This window comes from Pteropus alecto, unplaced genomic scaffold (assembly GCF_000325575.1).
Source record: "Pteropus alecto unplaced genomic scaffold, ASM32557v1 scaffold201, whole genome shotgun sequence".
Lineage (NCBI taxonomy): Eukaryota > Metazoa > Chordata > Mammalia > Chiroptera > Pteropodidae > Pteropus > Pteropus alecto.
The window spans coordinates 185,527-207,493 of NW_006430503.1; the positions used below are offsets into that span (position 1 = coordinate 185,527).

The 21,967-nt window shown below is 35.3% G+C and overlaps 1 protein-coding gene and 1 pseudogene across 7 annotated transcripts in view; one reads left to right on the forward strand and one right to left on the reverse strand.

Moving 5' to 3' along the window:
- PRKDC (protein kinase, DNA-activated, catalytic polypeptide) overlaps positions 1-21,967 on the forward strand; it is a 191,844-nt gene that overhangs the window by 43,691 nt on the left and 126,186 nt on the right. For all 7 annotated transcript variants that reach the window (XM_015592731.2, XM_006905155.3, XM_025049081.1 and 4 more), the window contains 5 exons: positions 173-263; positions 1,073-1,236; positions 2,303-2,455; positions 6,840-6,947; positions 9,020-9,246. In XM_015592731.2, coding sequence (XP_015448217.1) covers positions 173-263; positions 1,073-1,236; positions 2,303-2,455; positions 6,840-6,947; positions 9,020-9,246 — 743 coding nt within the window. The remainder of the gene's footprint in view (positions 1-172; positions 264-1,072; positions 1,237-2,302; positions 2,456-6,839; positions 6,948-9,019; positions 9,247-21,967) is intronic.
- Positions 20,448-20,566, reverse strand: LOC112482420 (annotated as a pseudogene).

A 21,967-nucleotide genomic window follows, 5' to 3' on the forward strand; every position in this document is an offset into this window, starting at 1 on the left:
GGAGAGAGATGACTTTCTATTAATTTGCAATAAAACAAATAGTATGGTGTAGGATATAATGAACCATTGGGAAACATTAACAATAGAGTTGTAAAATAGTTTTTCTTTCATAATGCTCTTTACTTTTTAACTCAGTTATTGTCACATGTAATACAATTATTCAAATTTGCAGAATGAAGCACTGTCCTTAGAAGAAATAAGGATTAGAGTAGTAAAAATGCTTGGTACTCTAGGAGGACAAGTAAACAAAAATCTTGTAACAGGTAAATAATCTTTCCTTTAAAATAAATTAACCTCTATAGATATATTTGTACTTCAGTTTGGATGTATACAGATCATGTTATATATTCAATTTCTTGCTCCTACATGTGATTTATATATTTTCAAATAAGATTACAAAGAATAATTGCCTAATGAAGTCCTTTGACTATACCCATGCAATCTGAATAATTCAGTAAACTAGCAGGGAAAATATTCCAGTTTGATTTGTGAAGCATGTTTTTCATTTTGAAACAATCTAATTTGACATTCATTTCTATATTAAACCTTGTATCAGGAATTCAAAGCTAGTCTTTTTTAAACCTGATGTTCTTAATATTTGGATATTTTTACATTGTTTTGATGAGAATTAACATTTGGTTAGTAAAACTTCATCTTTATTTTTACTTTTGAATATTCATATTAAATATACTAGTGACTTTTGGTTATTTAGGACATTATAGCCTATGCTGGGAAAATAAATGTTATAAAAGAGATTTTTAATAAAAATATTGTTTATTTATTATTTTTCCATAGAATACCTTAAGTAACTCCTTGCTAAAATTAGAAATTAAAAATCCTAGGCTGTTGGACTTGTTTAAAATAATTTTACTTTAAATTAAATTCAGAAATAGTGTATTGGTGATTTCTAAAGTCGTAGTTACATGTCTGAAGTAGACAAAAAAGGAAAGATGGATAAAGTACTTAAAAGTATAAAAAAGTATTCAGATTTCACTAATGAATTGTAAAGCAATTGGTATTACAGAGATTTTGAATGGAAAAAAATGCTCTTTTTAATTTTTTTTTTTAACAGCTGCATCCTCAGATGAAATGCTGAAGAAATGTGTAGCATGGGACAGAGAAAAAAGACTCAGTTTTGCAGTACCATTTATAGAGATGAAGCCTATTATTTACTTGGATGTGTTCTTGCCTCGGGTCACAGAATTAGCTCTCTCAGCTAGTGACAGACAAACTAAAGTACTTTTATTTTTTATTTCATTCATTATTTAGAGTCTATTTTTTTTAAAACATAATATTTGTTAGGAAATAGATAATACATTTCAACCATTCCAATATCACTAATTTTATATTTCTGTAATACAGTAATTAGAAAACTAGTTAATTGTCAGAACAGATGTCATTGATAAATAAAAGTTAAACAAAAATCATCCTAAAAGATAATAACCTAGCAAAACATTAATATACCAAAAACACTTCATAACAGAAAATGCAGTGAAAGGGCATTTAAAAGTGATTTTCAATCTGTGCTCAATTATCTCCTCAACCTGGGAGATTAGAAACAGATAATCTCAAGTGTTTATATTAATTTGTAAATTTTCAGAGTGCTTCAGATATTCACTAAAGTACTGATAGTTGGAGATGTGCTAACAAATGAAGCAAAGTTCTCTATTACGGCAGCATTGAAATATATTTCTTATGAATGTATTAGTCCTAATGTCTAAAGCTTTAAATTTCAGTTCTTTACTCTTGGTTAAAGGCCAGAGTGAACAGAAGCATTAATTTTATACATCAAGAAGTGCTACTTTCTGTTAATTTAGGTATGATAAATTAAACCTATCATTTGGGTATGATAGGTTTTCTTTTTAACCTATTTCCCATTTGCACCGAAAAACAGTCGCTGGCGGGGCTTGCTACTGCAGCGTCTGTCCCGAGATAACTTGCAGATTACAGTCCTAACCTTACCCCCAAAGTTTGCCGTGAAATATCTTCCTTTTATTATTATTTCACATCGCTCTGGTATATCAATAGTCTTTGGAAACAAATGACTCATTTTATTTAATAGGATTCTGTTTTTAGTAGTGGTATTTCCATTTACAAAATATAGTAATTCTTGATTGCTGAAAACGTCATATCCTAGAAAATGTAGCGTTCCTACGCAGTGTGAGATTAACACTGGCAGTGAGCTGCACTTTTTTTTATAAATGAGAAAAGGGTTAAAGGGCCAAATTGAGTATCATTTCAAAATATTTTCCTCTTGTGAACATGAAAACTTAAACTTTGTTGAATTCCTGGTCTGTTTTAGGTTGCTGCTTGTGAACTTTTACATAGCATGGTTATGTTTATGTTGGGAAAAGCCACTCAAATGCCTGAAAGTGGTCAGGGTTCCCCGCCCATGTACCAACTCTATAAACGAACTTTTCCTGTGCTACTTCGACTTGCATGTGATGTAGATCAGGTAAGTGAAGGATTTTCAATTTGAAACAGTTGCAAAAAAGTTTTTAAAAGCTCTGTCTAGTTTGGTTATCAAGGCTTGTTTCACATTGGAATCATCTGTGATCTCAAAAAAAAAAATATTGCTTCCTAGTTGCTGTCCCCAGACTCTGATTTAATCCCTTAGGGATATGACCTGGGGATTGTGACATTTATAGGCTGTCCTAGTGATTTCTAATTTGCCACAAAACTTGGAGTCAGTGTTCTAATTAAGGGTTACTAAGAGTCTAGGTATATAAAGCTGAATTAGCTGTTACTCCACACCTCTAGAGACTCATACTCTTTCAAGGAGTGATGAAGAGATAGGTGACCATGGCCAGTAGTCATGGAAGAGACTGGAACTGTTGGTAAATGGCTTATTACTGATGACTTTATGGACAAATTCTTATTGCTTTCATTAAGAAGAAAAAAATAGAATTCTCAGTTCATTTTATGAAGCTAGCATAACCCTAATATCAGGATGCACACATAAAAAAAAACATAATGAAAAACTTTTATAAATATAGATGGAAAATACTTCAGTCTTTATGAATGAATATAATACAACAGTGTATTGAGAAGCACTGTGATTCAATAGGATTTTTGGTTAAAACTGGAAAGTTACCGCAAAAACCAATGTCAAGAAGCAGTGATCCTCTCTGTAGAAGCCTAAAGGGTATTTGTTAGCTCCTGGAAAACTAGGAATAGTTTTAATATTACCTCAATCTGATAAAGAATGTTTACCCGAATGTCACAGCCAGATCACCTCCAGTCATGAAGTACTAATGCTGCTTTGTGCTTTGACCAGGACAGAAGCCTTTAGCGAGAAATGATTTAGCTTGCTCATAGTGCCTCCACCACCTACCAGGAATAGTGCCCATATCTTGGAGTAGTTGGTTGCTCAGTACAGCTTCACTTGTATTTAGTTATTTACAGTGGTTAGTATCTGGTCCTCTCACCAGGCTATGAGTTCTCTGAGGGCAGGGACATTAGAAAGGAAGGAGAAAAGATTATTATTTTGGAATATAGTTTCTGGAAAGCCCAAGAGTATCAACTGATAAACTCTAAGCATTAATAATTCTTATATATCATTCTCATATATGCCATATATTAGTATTGACCACTTGGAAAATATGTCTACAACATCCTATTCATAATAGCATCAAATATATGTACATATAATTTCTAGGAATAAACTTCAGTATGCTAGGCCAAACATATATTGTATGACTATAAAATGAATACATTATATACCCAAGTTGGAAGAATCAGTATTGAAAAAATGCTATCTCTTCCCAGATCAGTCAGCGTTTGGTAGCATTCCAGTAAAAAGCCTTTCATATGGAACCTAAAAAGTAATCTGGAAGAATGACTTCTTGAGCCTAACCAAGAAAAATTTTGAAAGGGTAGAGTGTTGAAGGTAGTTTTTCCCTAACATACGTTAGAAAGATGCCACATTAATTATAACAAGGTCAGATTAGTGCACAAATAGATCAGTGGGTGTGTCTGGTAGTTGGCAGGTGGACTCATGTGTACATAAAAATTATATATTTGGTAGAAAAGGCTTTTAAAGTTAATGAGAAATAGATAAATCATATTAGGTCAGTTGACATGAAAAATTAGTTTCATATTAAGATTTAGAAGGAAAAACAAACTTTTTTTATATTTAATATATTAATATTAAATTCATTAAGAAAAATGTAATGAATTTTAGCATTTGTCTACATTTTTGGATCGGGATGGTTTTTTTAATTGACGAAATACGTAAATTAATATAGAAACATGTGAAGCTAAATGTGAACCTCCATATCGTCACCTCTTTCTCGCTCTTATTCCCCAGGAAAAATCATTTTATCTTCTACAAAAAAGTACATTTCCAGATCTTTGTAAAAACACATTTTTACAAATATGCATATTTATTTTGTTTTATTTGTAAAAAATAAGATCATAGCATTCAAAAATGTTTTCCTTTGTGTACAAAGTTTGATTCTGCTACTTGTATGGATTTTATTTTTATTAAAGGCATTCAGAAAATTGTTTTTCCATAAAGTTTGCATAGGAAGGGAGATTTTCCTACAAGGTTTTTAAGACAGATACATAGAAGAAATATGCTAATGTAGTGATAGTTTTGACTTTACAAATGTTTAAAACTAATGGATGGCACAAAAAGCACAATATTAACATATATAATGGGTAAAAAAAATTTTGCAACATTTAACTGAAGTTATAAGATCTAAAAATGGGCAAATTGTCTACACAGCCATGCTATCCTGAACAAGCCTGATCCCGTCTGATCTTGGAAGCTAAGCAGGGTTGGGCCTGGTTAGTACTTGGATGGGAGACCAGCTAGGTAGGAAGTCCAGGTGCCGTAGGCATAAAAATATAAAAATAAAAAAAATAAGGGATTGTAAGCTGATTAGGTCCTTGCAGTGTATGAGGTCAACCAAGGGTTGTTTCGCCTAAAAAAAATTAAAAAAAAAATAAAAATAAAAATGGGCAAATGGATGAAGAACAAAAATAAGCAGCTCATAAACAAAGAAGTCTATATGACCAGTGAACTATATTTTAAAATATTCAACCTTTTTAGTAAAAAAAAAAAAAGGAAATTCAAATTGAAATGACATTGTTTGCAGCTTTTGTCAAATATTTAAAAAACTGACAAATATTGGTATTTCCAGGCATGTAAGGAAAGGGCCCTGGCTGGTGTCAGTATGGATTCACATAGGCTATCTGCAGGCAGAGCAAAAGGCTTGGTGACCCACAGCCCTTATTTAACAGTTTCATTATTTGTAATATACTCAGAGTGGTGTGTATAAGACTCTTCCCTGTAATTTCTTTATACGAGTCATAAATTAGAAATACCTGTAATTCTAACAGCAAGATTTGGGTAACTGGATCATGGTACATCCATATACGAGATACTGAGCAGCTAATAAGAATATTGATATAGCTTATGTATTTATGTGGAAAATATTCAAAATTAAGAGGAAAAGTTACAAAAAAGTGTATTTATTTTTATAGACATATACATATATTTAAATGTCTATAAATAAAATATTTTGAAAATTAACAGCGATTTTGGCATGTAGGTTTATAGATGGGTTGTCTTCTACAAATTCTGTATGTATGTACATATATATGTTTTATGTACTAAGAATAAAAAGTATAATTCTTTTGAAAAAAAAAAAGGGACGTTTTAAGACCAGTTTAAATTTTTCAGACTGAAAGGTAAGACCCTTTTTTTCCTTAATTCTAAAAATCTCTTCAAAGGTTAGAAAGATACCTTTTTTTAATAGAAAAATATCTAGGTGCAAGAGGACTCCCTGTGGCTTGGTCTGAGTCCTGAGACATTTTACATGATTTTTACGGTGGTGGTATTCATACTAAGTACTTCATTCTTGAGCTCAGTATCAGCTGGGAAATAAAACTCTCCTGGATTTCTCAGTGCTCGGGGAGGAGACACAGAAATGCATAAGATATAAACATAGGGAATGTTTCCCTTCACTTTTGCTACAAAGATTTTACTCATAATAATGAGGATTACATATGTAACCATTTGTCTAGGTAATTGCTCTGATCCAAAAGGATAATAAAACTTCCCTTATTTCTCCAAGATGGAATCACATGGTCACACCAGACTAGGCCAGTAAGTTCTCAGGGTTCCAGAAAGGTGAGCCTGTTTCCCTGAGTATTTCTTTTTAGAAAGAAGGAGCTCAGGCCTGGATGATACCCTTGATTATAAACGCCAGAGACCCACAGGGCTGTCTGGTCCCTGGAGAGACTTTATTTACATTCTGGAAGGTTATAGAACCTAACCTCCTTTCCATCCCATCTCCAAAGAACAAATATTTTTCTTTCTTCTTTTGGTAGAGGTGGAAGACGCAGCAGTCTCTTTGTCCTGTATATCTTTTCCTATGATATGGGCTTTAAAGTTTGTATGCATAGGACATTGGTCTGCTTTCTTTTTGTCACCACAAGGGTGTGAATTGGGGTGTAGGGAGCCACCAAATCCTTATTTGCTTTTTAGTTGAATAATGATAATGTCTCTATCCAGAATACCTCATGTGCACATTCAGGATCAAATTAGTAAAGATGAATATTAAAAAACCAACAGTATCTACCCTAAACTGTCCTCCTAATTAGAGGAACAGTGAGTTTTAGTATGCATATTTTTCTTTGTTGGACTTTTTTTTAGGAAGGAGAAAATAGTTAGAACATGTGCTTCATAAAATTTAACTGGAAAAGGAAACTAATAAAACCCTGGTAGAATTATCACTTAATTTTGCCCCTGCCATTTAAACGGAACTCTTTTCCGATATAAAATTACTTTACCATGAAGAAAATAAACGCTAGTGGTATTTTTTCTTCAGGTGACAAGGCAACTATATGAGCCACTAGTTATGCAACTGATTCACTGGTTCACTAACAATAAGAAATTTGAAAGTCAGGATACAGTCGCCTTACTAGAAACAATATTGGTGAGTAATGGTTGATTCTTTTCCTTCTATTCCCATTGACTACTTACATTTGATATATATTTAGTTTTTTAAGAAAAGTTACCCGTCAAGATATCAATGTATAGCATTTAGCTAGACCGTATTGCTTTTTTTCTTTTGTTTTAGAGAATTGGTGAAATGACATTTTAATGGTCAGGATGCCATATTTATTCACATTTTTATTTCTGTTCTGTTTTTTGGAAGAATGGTTATAAATTTGACAAACTTCATCTGTAGTAAGGCCATGTATATAGATGTGTGTGTTGAGGGTGGAAGCAGTGAATAGGAACGTTTTTGGTCTTTGAGTTGCAGTATCCTTTCTTTCTTTTTTTTTTTTTTTAGTATCTATTTTCTTCAGTAATTTATTCAAAAGTAAAAGGAGTGTTTTGAGCTTATCCAGTTTTCTCCAGCATTCAGATTCAGCAACTAAAGGACCCTAGAAACAGTATCTCACCATTTACATAGAATTATCCTGAGACTATAGAAGTAGAATCTGTAGTATTTGGTAACAGATTCACTCAGGGCAGGAAAAAAAGGAGTCCTGCATTAATGCCTTAGTGTTTTTTGACACTTATTTTATTATAGTTTTCTGAACTTGTACAAATAACTTTACATTTGATACATTTAAATGCCATCTTATTTGACTTTACCTATTATTTCAGCCTATAATTTTATTTTGCCATATATTTGGACTTTGGAATTAAAAGCCCCAGTTAAACACTCCAAAGTTCTTGTATGCTTTTGCAAATTGATTCCAGTTCGAATCTGTGTGTTACTTTCTGTTAAGTTTGAGATGAGCCAGAAGAAATAGGGAATTTGACAATGTTGTCCAGACTGAGGAAATAAAGGCATTAGGTGCTTGGTGTGTTTGTGAGGAATTAGGTCTGTTTTGAGTTTTGCTTGCATGGGTGCACTGTTTGAGATGGGGCTGGGAAGATGTGTTGGGGCAGAATAGAGGGAGTTACTGAACATTTTTAATTAGGATGGTGACATAATTATATCTATGGTTTAATTCTCTGTAGTATCTACCAGTGAATCCTGCCTGTAATAAACACATTTAATTAAGTTGTAGCTTATTTGTATTCGTATTGATTTATTCTGATGTTTGTGTTCTGAAGTTTCTTAGCTATTTCTTTGCCCCTTTTGAACCTTGAAAGTAGCTTCAGTAAGGGCTTCAGAAAGAAATAAGGTAAGTTAATGATAACATAAAAAGAGATAGTTGAGAGAAGGTAAAGGAGGAAATGTAGTACAGCACTGTCAAGTGAAGGAGCATCTATCAGTCTCCTAATAGAAAGTGCTAATGCCTAACATCAACACATACATTACCGCTGCTCTGAGAAGCAGTAAATACTGCCTCTTCACATTTTCATGGGTTTTTGTTTGTTTGTTTGTTTGTTTGTTTTTGAGCTTCTTGAATTCTGACTAACAGAAATTTGCATGTAGCAAATAACTGGGGATGTTAGGCAAAAAGAACTCCCTTATTTCAGTGTTTAGTGCACTTTTTCAAGTTAAACTTTTTCTGTATAGGTCTAAGAGGAAATAGTGCCTAGAGGGAAACAAAAACATTTCAGATGTCTTTAGCTATATTTGTCAAGTATTAAGAGACTATGGCTTTGTGCAGACTGTTCTTATAGAAAGTTACATTTTTTAGAACCACATCTACATATGATTTTTCTTTATGTAGCACTGTAATTTTTTTGGAACTTACAAGAGTCTTACTCTCTTTAACCTCAATAAATCATCTCAGATACTGTTATGAAGTTGTATCAACAGAAATTCTTAGGCTGTGGCAATTGCGTTTCTTCAGGGAAAGACTGCTCTGTTACAGAATTAAAATATTCTCTTTTTTATGGATTTTTCAGTTTCTTGTTTTGTTTAAAGACTTTTTATTATGTCAAAAGGAAATTATTAGAGTCTAAATTCTAGATAATCAGATTGGCATTATTAGTGTCTAACTTTTTTTCTTGAATAATACTCTAAATTAATTTTCATGACTTTAGTTATGCTCAGAGGCAGACTCGGGTATTCAGTTGTCATGTTATGCCTTGTTTTAGGATGGAATTGTGGACCCCGTTGACAGTACTTTGAGAGATTTTTGTGGTCAGTGTATTCGAGAATTCCTCAAATGGTCCATTAAGCAGACAACACCACAGCAGCAGGAAAAAAGTTCAGTAAACACTAAATCACTTTTCAAGCGACTGTACAGCTTTGCACTTCACCCCAATGCTTTCAAGAGGCTAGGAGCATCGCTTGCTTTTAATAATATATACCGGGAATTCAGGTAAGTAAGCCAAATGACAGAGAAGATTGTAAATGTTCTTTAAATTAGTAGTGATTTGGAAAAGGAACTTGATGTTTATGTGTTCATGTTAATAAGTATATGCTGGGTGCTGTGCTATTTTCCGAGGATTAAAAAATTAAGTAAAATTCAGTTTATAGTCAAGAACTTAAACAGCTGAGAAATGAATGCACACATAATACCACAGCAGTCTTGTAAGTGCAACAAAAGACCTAATACAGGGTCTTTTGGAGCACAGAGGAGAAGTATTTAACCAAGTTTCAGTAGGCTTCCTACAACATTTATACTTGAGATGAGACTTAAAAGACAAATGGAAATCAGCCAAAACATTTCAGATCAAAGGGGTGGGGTAGAGATAAGAAATAGGATGGTACATAAGGAGATAAAGACATTTTATTATTAGTATAGACTGTGGAGTTTGATGCTTAGAATGGAGCGTAATGAAGCGGGCCAGGAGCCTTTGTCAAGATTAGAAACTCAGATCAGTTCTACTGATAATGAGCCCCTGGAGTAGTGGGAGCAGAGAGTGGCTTTGTTAGATTTCCTCCTAAAAATCACTTGCCAGTAGGTATATAGAAACTGGATCTGAGTAGGACAGAACTGACAGCCAAGACACCAATGAAGGGGCTGTCTCAAAAGTCCAAGAAAAGATAATTAGTCCTTGATCTAAGTTGACAGTGGTGTTTGTTCATTTGTTCGTTAATCCACTTATTAAAAATATGTGCCATATATACTCAGTTAATAATATTAAATGGTGAAAAACAAAACTTTTCCTTCTAAGATCAGGAACAAGACAAAGATACCCATTCTCACCACTGCTATTCAACATACAACTGGAAGTCCTAGCCAGAGCAGTAACTCAAGAGAAAGAAATAAAAGGCATCCACATTGGGAATGAAGAAGTTAAATTGTCATTTTTGGAGATGACATGATTCTTTATATAGAAAACCCCAGAGACTCCACTAAAAAACTATTAGAAACAATAAATAAATACAGTAAATTTGCAGGACACAAAATTAGGGTACAAAATTTGTTGCATTCCTGTATACTAACAGTGAAATTTCAGAAAAGGACTTGGAAAAAGACGATTTCATTTGCAAAATGAAACAAAAAGAACAAACTACCCAGGAATAATCCTAACAAAGGATATGAAGGACGTATACACTGAAAACTGAAAGACGTTGAAAAAAACCGAAGAAGACAAAGAAATGGAAGGATAATTCATGTTCATGAATTGGAAGAATCAACATAGTTAAAATGGTGACAATGTACAGATTTAATGCAATCTCCATTAAATCCCAATGACATTTTTCAAAAATATGGACAAAAAATCATCAAGTTTGTATGGAACCACAAAAGACCCTGAATAGCCAGAGCAATCTGAGAAAAAAGAACAAAGCTGAAGGTATCATATTGCCCACTTCAAATTATACTACAAAGTGACAATAATCAAAACAGTATAGTTTTAGCACAAAAACAGTCACAGAGACCAATGGAACAGATTTGAGACCCCAGAAATAAACCCACATGTGTATGGGTAATTAATTTTTGACAAAGGAGCCAAAAACATACAATGGAGAAAAGAAAGCCTCCTCAATAAATGGTGCTGTGAAAATTGGAAAGCCACACAGGAAAGAATGAAACTAGACCACTGTCTTACACTGTACACAAAAATTAACTTAAAATGCATCAAAGACCTAAATGTAAGACATGAAATAATAAAATACATAGAAGAAAACATAAGTACTAAAACTTATGGACCTTGATCTCAGGGAGGATTTTATGAGTTTGACCCCAAAGGCAAGGGAAGTAAAGCAAAAAATAAATAAATGGACTGTAACAAACTGAGAAGCTTCTGCCCAGCAGAAGAAACCATCGACAAGACAAAGAGGCAACTAAACAAATGGGAAAAGATTTTTGCAAACAATACCTCTGATAAGGGGTTAATATCCAAAATATATAAAGAACTCATACAACTCAACAACAGAAAAACAAATAAAAGCATGATTAAAAAGTGGGCAGAGGACCTGAACAGACACTTCCCAAGACATAAAAATGGCCAACAGATACATGAAAAGTTACTAACATTCACTGGCTATTAGGGAAATATGAATCAAAACCACAGTGAGATATCACCTACACTTGTTAGAATGGCTGTTATCAATAAGACAAATAATATATGGGGATGTTGTGGACAAAAAGGAACCCTCATAATACTGCCTATGGGAAGGTGAACTGGTATAGCCACTATGGAAAACAGTATGGAGACTCCTCAGAAACTTAAGAATAAGTTACCATATGACCCAGCAGTCCCTCTTCTGGGTATATGCTTGAAAAATTTGAAAACATTTGTTCATAAAGATTATGTACCCCTAGTTCATTGCAGCATTATTCACGGTGGCTAAGACATGCAAACAAGTGCCTATCAATGGGTGATTGGATAAAGATGTGGTACATATATACAATGGAATACTCAGCTGTAAGAAAAGATGAAATACTTTCATTTTTGACAGCCTGGATATATCTTGAGAGTATCATGCAAAGCAAAACAAGTCAGATGAAAAGGACAAGAACCATACCATTTCACCCATGAGGGATATAAAACAGAAAGCAACAAATGAACAAATAAAACAAAGTTATAGAAACAGCAACAATAAGGTGGTTACCAGAAGGGAAGTGAGCAGAGGGAGGTAGAAGAGGGTAAAGGGGGTCAAATATATGGTGACGGAAGGAAACCAGACTTTGGGTGATAAGCACACAAGGCAATATACATATGATGTATTATAGAATTGTATGCTTGAAACAATTTTTAACCAATGTCACCCTGATATATTTAATTTTAAAAAATTTAAAAGAATATTATATGCTGGACATTATGCCAAATGCTGGAGATATAAAGATATAGCCCTTCATGAAGATTGCATTTAAGAACAAGAGCTAGATAATAATCATAGAGGTAAATGTAAAATTTATACCCGAAATTAGTCCTTTTAAGTAGTGGTACATGATTACCAACTAATCTTACAATGAGGAACCTCATCTCGTTTGGTCCAGTGTAGCTTCTCTCAGGAAGTAGCAGCTGGGATAGAGATGAGGGGAACAATTATGAGATATAGATGGATGGATGGATGGATGGATGGATGGATGGATGGATGGATGGATGGATGAATGGATGAAAGTCTATCATGCTGTGTATGGGTGCATGTGCATATTTGTATGATGTGACGAGTTTAAAGCTACTTTATTATTTTTTAAACCTTTTTAAATTCCAACACTATATGTAGAGAAGATTGTTTAAAACATATAAAACTGTCAGTATTTGTAGATGACATATTATATATAGAAAACCCTGAAGTCTCTACCAAAAAACTGTTAGAACTAATAACCGAACTCAGTAAAATTGCAGGATACAAAATCAATAAATGAAAATCTTACATTTCTATACACTAATAATGACCTATCATAAAGAGAAATTAAGAAAACAATCCCATTTACAATTGCATCAAAAGAGTAAAATACCTAGGAATAAATTTAACCAAGGAGATGGAAGACTCGTACATGAAAACTATGACATTAATAAAAGATATTGAAGACGACACAAATAATTGGAAAGATACTCCATGCTCCTGGATTCAAGGAATTAGTATTGTTAAAATGGCCATATTCCGCAAAGCAATCTACAGATTAATGTAATTCCAATCCAAATTCCAATGGCATTTTTTAAAATTTATTTTTCAATTATAGTTGACATACAATATTATATTAGTTTCAGATATATAACTAGTGATTAGACATTTTTATACTTTATGAAGGTTTATGTCCTGATAAGTCTCATACTTATTTGACACCATACATAGTTATTACAGTGTTATTGATTGTATTCCCCATGCTGTACTTTACAACCCCGTGAATATTTTAATAACTGGCAATTTGTACTTCTTAATCCCTTTCACCTTTTTCACCCATCTGCCAACTCCCCTCCCATCTAGCAACCATCAGTTGATTCTCTGTGTCTATGAGTTTCTGTTTTGTTTTGTTCATTTATTTTGTTATTTAGGTTCCACATATAAGTGAACTCTGACTTATTTCACTAAGCATACTACCCTCAAGGTCCATGCCTGTTGCACTTGGTAAGATTCTGATCTTTTTTGTGGCTGAGTAATATTCCATTGTTTATATGTATTACTTCTTTATCTGTTCATCTAAGACACTTAGATTGTTTCCATTTTTTGGCTTTTGAAAGTAATGCTGCAATGAATATAGTATTAGTATTTTGGATTTCTTCAAATAAATACCCAGAAGTGGAATTGCTGGGTTATGTGATAGTTCTGTTTTTACTTTTTGAGGCACCTCTATACTGTTTTCCATAATGGCTGCACCAGTTTATAATTTCACCAACAGTGCACAATACTTCCCTTTTCTCAACATCTGAGCCAACACATTTTCTTTGTTGCTTTATTGATGATAGCCATTCCAACAGGTAAGAGGTGATATCTTATTGTGATTTTAATTTGCAATTCCCTGATGATTGATGATGTTGAGCATCTTTTCACATATCTATTGGTCATCTGTATGTCCTCTTGGAGAAGTGTTTTAAATCAGATTGTTTGAAATTTGATGTTAAATTCCTTATCTGTTTTGGGTTATTAATTCCTTATTGGATACATCATTGCCAAATATCTTCTCCCATTCAGTAGGTTGCAATTTTGTTTTTTTGATGGTTTCCTTCACTGTGCAAAAACTTTAGATTGGTGTAGTCCCATTTGCTTATTTTTTCTTTTGTTTTCCTGGCCTGGGGAGACATATCCAAACAAAAATTGCTAAGAGCAATGTCATGAAGAGTTTGCTGCCTGTGTTTTATTCTAGAAGTACTTGGGTTTCAGGTCTTACATTTTGTGTTTGGCATGTTTTTGGCATCTAATTTTCTTTTTGGCATGTAGTTGTCCTATTTTCCAAGCAACATTTTTGACGAGACTTGTCTTTTCCTCATTGTATATTCTTGCCCTCTTTGTTACGGGTTAGTTAATCATATGGTAATGGAATTATTTTGGGCTCTCTGTTCTGTTTCAGTTGATCTATAGGTCTGTTTTTATGCTAGTACCATCCTGTTTTTATTACTATACCTTTATAATATACTTTAATATTATGTATTGTGGTAACTGCAACTTTGTTCTTTCTCAAGATTGTTGTGGCTTTGTAAGGTCTTTTGTGGATGGTTTCATATAAATTTTAGGATTATTTGTTCTAGTTCCGGGAAAATGTCATTGGCATTATGATAGGGACTGCATTTAATCTGTAGATTGCTATGGGTAGTATAGACAATTTCAAAATTTTAATTCTTCCTGTATAGCTTTCTATTTATTTCTTCCTTCTTCATTTTCATTGGTTAATGTCTTAACAGTTTTCCCAGTACAGGTCTTTTACCTCCTTGGTTAAATTTATTCCTAGGTATTTTTGGGTTTTTTTTTGACACAATTGTAATGGGATTGTTAATTTCTTAATCTCTCTGATAGTTCATTATTGGTGTATAAAAATGCAACTGATTTCTGAATATTAATTTTATTTTCTGGTACTTTGCTGATTTCATTTATTCAAAATTTTGATGGAACCTTTTGGGTTCTCTACATACAGTATCATGTCATCTGCAAATAACGACAGCATTATATTTTTTTTTTCTCGTCTGATTGCTCCGGTTAGGACTTCCACTATGGTGCTGAATAAAAGTGGTGAATGTGGACATTCTTGTCTTGTTACTGATTAGAAAAAGCTTTCGGCTTTTCACCATTGAGTATGGTGTTAGCTGCGGGTTAGTCATATGTGGCCTGTATTATTTTGAGGTACGTTCCATCTCTCCCCACTTTGCTGAGTTTTTCTTTTTTTCATCCTAAACAGATGTTGGATTTTGTCAAAAAAAAATTTATTTTGCATGTATGGATATGTTCATTTGACTTTTATCTTTCATTTTGTTTATGTGGTGAATCGTGTTAATTGTTTTGCAGATAGTAAACCAACCTTGCATCCAGGAATAAATCCCACTTGATCATGGTTAATGATCCTTTTAATGCACTGCTGAATTTGATTTGCTAATATTTTTCGACAATTTTTGCATCTATGTTCACCAAGGATATTGGCCTATAATTTTCTTATATTGAAACGTCTTTGGTTTGGTATCGGGGTAATGGTGGCCTTGTAAAATGAGTCTGGGTGCCTTCCTTCCTCTTCAGATTTTGGAACAGTTTGAGAAGGATAGGGATTTTTTTCTTCTTTGAATGTTTGATAAAATTCTCCTGTGAAGCCTGGTTCAAGACATTTGTTCATTGGGAGGTTTTTGATTTCTGATTTGATTTCGTTAGTAGTTCTCAGTCTGTTCAGATTTTGTCTCTTCTCGATTCAGCCACTTTTCCTTGTTGATTTTCTGTCTAGACGATCTATCCATCGAATTCACTGGGGTCTTACAGTCGCCTACCATTGTCATCTCATAGTTGATCTCTCCCCCTTTACGTCCGTCAATATTTGCTTTTTGGTTGCTATTTAGCTGCCATTTGGTTGGGGGGGGGGTCCATAGATGTTTACAAGAGTTGTATTATCTTGCTGGACTGATCCCTTTGTCATTATGTAAGGTCCTCTATCTTTTGGTACAGCCTTTCTTTCAATGGTTGTTTTGTCTGATAGAAGTATTACTACTACCCCAGCTTTTTGTTTGTTTGTTTCCATTTGCATGAAATACCTTTCCCCATCCATTTACTTGCAGCCTGTGTATGTCTTTTGATCTGAAGAGATCGCCTCTTGTAGGCAAGCAGGTGTACGGGTGCGTTCAATCCATTTACGTTTCAAGTGATTATTGACAGGTATGTAGTTACTGCCATTTTATTGTTTTCTGGTTATTTTTGTAGTTCATCTCTGTTCTTATTCTCTTGCTCTCTCCTCTTTTATGCTGATAACTTTCTATCGCTTGTTATGTTTGAATTCCTTTCTCTTTATCCTCGTGTATTTCTTATAGATTTTTGGTTTGTGGTTGCTATGTGCTTCATATAAGTTTACAGCAGCCAAGGCTGCTTCAGTTTGAACACATTCTAAAATCACTCACCCCCTCCATGTTTACGTGTTTTCCATTTCACCTATGATGCAAATGTTGGTATGCCTGATGTTTTCCCAGAGGTTCCTTAAACTATCCTCATTTTTAAAAATTCTTTTTTCTTTCTGCTGTTCCAATTGGGTGTTTTTCGCTACTTTGTCTTCCAGATCACTGATTCGCTCTTCTGCTTCATCTAAACAGATTTCGATTCCTTCTTATATTGTCTTCGTTTCAGTTCTGTATTCATTTCTGACATTTTTTTTTTTATGTTTTCTGTCTCCATTTCTATGTTTCCTATCTCTTTGCTGAAGTTCTCACCGAGTTCCTTTATTCTTCCTCTAAGTTCATTGAGCATCCTTGTAACCAGTATTTTGAACTCTGCATCTGGTAGACTGCTTGTCTCCATTTCGTTTAGTTCTTTTTCTGGAGTTACATCCTGTTCCTTCATTTGAGACAAGTTTCTTTGTCTCCTCACTTTTGCTGACTCTCTGTATTTGTTTCTGTTTATTTGGTAGATATGCTCCCTCTCTTGGTCTTGACAGAGCGGCCTTATGTAGAAGGTGTCCTGTGGGGCCCAGTGGTAGTCTCCCTGGTCACCTGAGTTGGGTGCCCCAGGGGTGTTCACCATGTGGGTTTGTGTTCCCCCCTTTCAGTTACTGTTCCCACGTCAGTCAGTCAGTCAGGTTGAGCAGCTGTGAAGGCTGTTTGTGACTGCGGTGGACAAACTGTTGTGCGGGGACTGACCCCACAGAGAGAGAGTACCTTTAACGATGCTCTGGTGCCATCGAGTCTGCTTTTTCAGGTGTGTCATTGGTGAAGCCGGTTGGGTGGTGCTTTGGTGTGATCTGATGCCGGCCACCATGTGTGTTGGTTTTAGATCCTCTTGGGAGGCGCTTTGGTGCAGGCCAAGGTCAGCCACCACTTGTGCCGGGCTTGGGGCCTCTTGGTAGGTGCTACAGAGTGATCTGAGGTTGGCTGCTGCTTGTGCTGGTTTTGGAGGTGTCTGGGAGAGGATACTCTGCAGACTGAGGCCTGCTGCCACTTGTACCGGGCTTGTGGCTACTTTGTTGACCCAGACTGGCCAATGCTTATGCCAGGCCTGGGGCCACGTGATGGGAGTTACAGTGCAAGCTGAGACAGGTCGCCTTTTGTGCTGGGTTTGGGCCACTGAGCAAGAGCTACAAAGCTCGCTGAAGCCAGCCACTGCCTGTTTGGGATTTTTGGACCTTGAGAGATTTGGGGGAAGTCTGCAGTACAAGCCAAGGCAGGCTGCTTGTGTGGAGGAGCCACTGGAAGAGGCTCTGGCCTGGTGAGCAAGTTGGGTGGGGCGGGGTCCCAGGGAATCACCAGGGTGGGGCAAACGATGTAAGCCAGGTTGATGGAGACTCAGATTTCATGCCCACTTGTACTGGACCGGCTGGGTGGGAGGGGAGCTCACAAAAGCACAGTGGCGCCTGCCAGTGCTTCTGTCCCCAAAGAGAGCTGCTCCTAACCCTGCTCCTCCAGCCCTCACCGTGAAGTTAGTCAGTTCAGTTCCTCCCTGTATAACCCCTGTACTTTGTGAGCTGCTGCCCCCATACCGGTGTTAGAGCGAGTGAATGTGAATGAGTGAGTCTTTTTGTGGACCCTTTAAGACCTGTACCTCAGTCTCCTGCAGTCCTTAGTCTTTCTCAGATTCAGTCTTTGCTGGTTTTTTATAGCCATATGTTATGGCAATTCCTCTTCCCATCAGTAATATCCCTCCTGTTTCTTAAGCAGCACACCTTGGTTTTGCCCATTTTGCATGTCTTTTCCTCCTACCAGTCAGTCTCGATTTGGCTTCTTTATATCGTTAGTTATAGGAATTCTGTTCAGCTAGTCTTCAGCATGTCCTCAATGATAATTGTTTTATAATTTAGTTGTAATTTCTATGCGGGCATAGGAGGCAGTACACGGAGTTTACCTACTCAGCTATCTTGAAAGGGCAGTTTTCATAGAAATAGAACAATCCTAAAATCTGTTCAGAACCACAACATTTCTCAAATAGCAAAATCAGTCTTCAGAACAAAGAACAAAGCTGGAGGCATCACATCCCTTTTTTTCAAACTATACTACTAAGCTATAGTAATTTTAAAAGTATAGTCTTACCATAAAAAGTGACACATAGATCAGTAGAACAGAATATATAATCCAAAAATAAATGCATTCATGCATGTTCTGTTAATTTACAACAAAGGAGTCAAGAATATATAATGGAGAAAGGACAATCTCTTCTATAAATGGTATGAAAATTGACAGCCACATGAAAAAAAATGAAACAGGACCACTGTCTTACACCATAACCAAAAGTTAACTCAAAATGGATTAAAGTCATTAATTTAAGACCTGAAACTCAAAAACTCCTACAAGAAAAGATAGATGATAAGCTGCTTGACATCAGTGTTGGCAATGAGTTTTTGAATCTCACTCTAAAAGCAGAAATGAATATGTAGGATTACATTAAACTAAAAGCTTCCGGATAGCAACAGAGTCATTCAAGAAAATGAAAAGGCAACCTAAAGAAAAGGTATGGAAATCATGTATTGGGTAAGGAGTTAATATCCAAAATATATGAAGAACTCATATAACTCCATAGCAGTAAAACAATCTGATTAAAAAATGGGCAGAATATCTGTATAGAAATTTTTCCAAAGAAGATGTCGATAACCAATAGATACATGGAAAGATGCTTAGTATCACTAATTATCAGGGAAATGCAAATCAAAACCACATTGTGTTATCACTTCACACCTGTTAGAATGGCTTTTATCAAAAAGACCAGAAATACAGCTGAGACTTATTGGATTTTGTTAACCAATGTCACCATAAAAAAATAAAATAAAAAAAATAAAGGACCAGAAATAACAAGTGTTGGCGAGGTTGTAGAGAAAAGAGAACTCTTGTGTACTGTTCGTAGGAATGTAAATTGGTTCAGCTGCTATGGAAAACAGTATGGCAGTTTTTCAAAAAATTGAAAATAGATTCAGCAGTCCCATTTCTGGGTATTTATCCAAAGAAAAAACACTAACTCAGAAGATATATGCACCCCCATGTTTATGTCAGTGTTATTTACAATAGGCAAGAAAGATATGGAAACAACGTGTATATTGATGGATGCATGGATAAAGATGTATTATATATGTGTGTATATGTGTGTATACACACACACACACACACACACACACATACATGCAATGGAATAGTACTCAGCTGTAAAGAAAAAGGAAATGTTGCCTTTTGTGACAACTTGGATGGACCTTGAGGGCATTAGCTAAGTGAACTAAGTCAGACAGACAAATACTGTATGATATCATTTATATGTGGAATCTAAAAAAATATAAAATGGATGTCATGGATACAGAGAACAGACTGGTGATTACAACAGGTGCAGGGAGGAGAGTGGGTGAAACAGGTAAAGAGGGTCAAAGGTACAAACTTTTAGTTATAAAGTAAATAAGTCTTAGTGAGATAATGTATAGCATGATTACTATTAACAATACTGTATTAAATATTTGAAAGTTGCTAAGAGACTAGATCTATTTTTTCCCCCTCTTTAATTCCCTTCCTTCCCTCTCTCTTCCACTCCTGACCTTTGGATGTTGCTGTTTCCCCTTAAGAACTGGATATCTGGCGGCGGGGCATCTCCTCTCACACACTTGGCATGCACCCAGGGCCTGGTGCCCCCGGGGCTTGGCATGCCCAGTGCACTCAGGGGGCCTGGCACACCCAGGGTATGGTCAGTGGCTCTACCTGGGGCACAAACCCAGGACTTTCTGCGTGTAAAGCAGACGTGGTAACTACTACACTGTGGAGCCACCCTCCAAGAGTAGATCTTAAAAGTTCTAATCACAAGAAAAAAATTTTGTAACTGAATAGTGACAGATGTTAACTAGACTTATTGTGGTGATTATCTGTTATTTATACAAATATTGAATCAGTATGTAATAACTGAAACTAATATAATGCCTTAATTTTATTTTTTAATTGTATTTTTATTATTTATCTATTTATTTTTGCGAGGCAACCCTTGGTTGACCTCACAGATTGCAAGGACCTTGTCAGCCTACAATCCCTTATTTTTTATTTTTTACGCCTACAGCCCCTGGTCTTCCTAGGTGGTCTCCCACCCAAGTACTAACCAGGCCTGAACCTGCTTTCTTTCCAAGATCAGACGGGATTGGATTTGTTCAGGGTGGCATGACCGTAGACTAAAAACTAAAATGCCTCAATTGTAAAAATGTGTAAATTTTACAGAATAATAATAAAAGAAGGTTTTGCATACTTACCATGTAGGTTAAGAAATATTATCAATATTCTCCTGCCCTGAATTAATCATTTTCCTGACTTTTATGTTATTTGTTCCATTGCTCTTTTTTGTTTCATTATTTTTAAATGTATCCTAAAGGGCATACTTTTGAGTTTCAGGAGGCAAATAGTAAGCATAGACAACTATGTAAAGGATTATGGCAGTGTTTTCACTGTTAGGTGAAGGATCCTGGGAGACTGCTGAACGGAAACTGGCTTCAGCTTTCCTGAGGGATTACACGTGACTGTTCCAAGGAATTACAGTATATTTACAAGGTCCATCATTAGTCCTACGAAGCAGAGCTGTCCAGAAATGGTGTGAAATAGACTGGCATCTGATATCTGGGAGAAATATTGTCAGAGGGTGTGGACTGCCTGTTAATATCTGCTTCTCAATTCCCAGTGGCCTACCCTCATCTTTGAGGACCAGGTCAAAGCACTATTCTCTTGTGGGATAAATGAGCATTGTCAGCTGATTCAGGCTCAACATGAACAGGAGAAAAATTACAACACATGGTCATGGTAGGCCTGATAGGTAGGCCAAGTTCCCAAACAGAGGAATTTGGGTTAGGCTTAACTGGGTCTTATGTTCAGGTTGAAAAACCCATTCTGTATATCCTGTTTGAGACAGCTGTCAACAAGTCTCTTTCTTGGGTCCCTACTTGCCTACCTTGTCTGGATCTCCTTGATACTCGTCTTGGGTGTCCCCCTTCCTTATCTAGTCTTCTATTTCCTTTTCTCCTTTCATTTTCTTTCTTGGATGTTCTCATTTCTTGACCACATTCTAAGCGGCTTTTTGAGAAAAGTTGCATGAGAGATACATTTTTTGAGATCTTACATGTTGAATAATATAAATACAAGTTCATTGTTTCTTTTCTACATACTAATGAACTGTTTTACACATCTTTCTTTGCAGAACACGGTTTTAGAGTACCATTTTGTTATGTTATATCTTTACCATCTTACTTTAACTGGTTTTTGTATCTAAGATAAAAATGCTTGTACTTAATCTGACCCTTGAAGATCTCTACATTTCAACTCCAACTTTTGCAGTCTTATTACAAATTGCCCTTCCAAATGAACCTTCTAGTTGGCCAGTTTGCTTGCCAACTCCTGTGTTTTCATCTTGCTTCCATATCTTTGCCCATATTATTCATTTATTGATAATATCCTTTATTTTCAGTGTCAGATTTGGGTGTGAACATTGGGGGAGATGTGGATCTTGTGGAACCCTGAGAGTCCCTGCCCCTCTTGGGATTCAGTTTAAAAAACAAATTAGAATAATATTCCTGCCAAACCAAATAC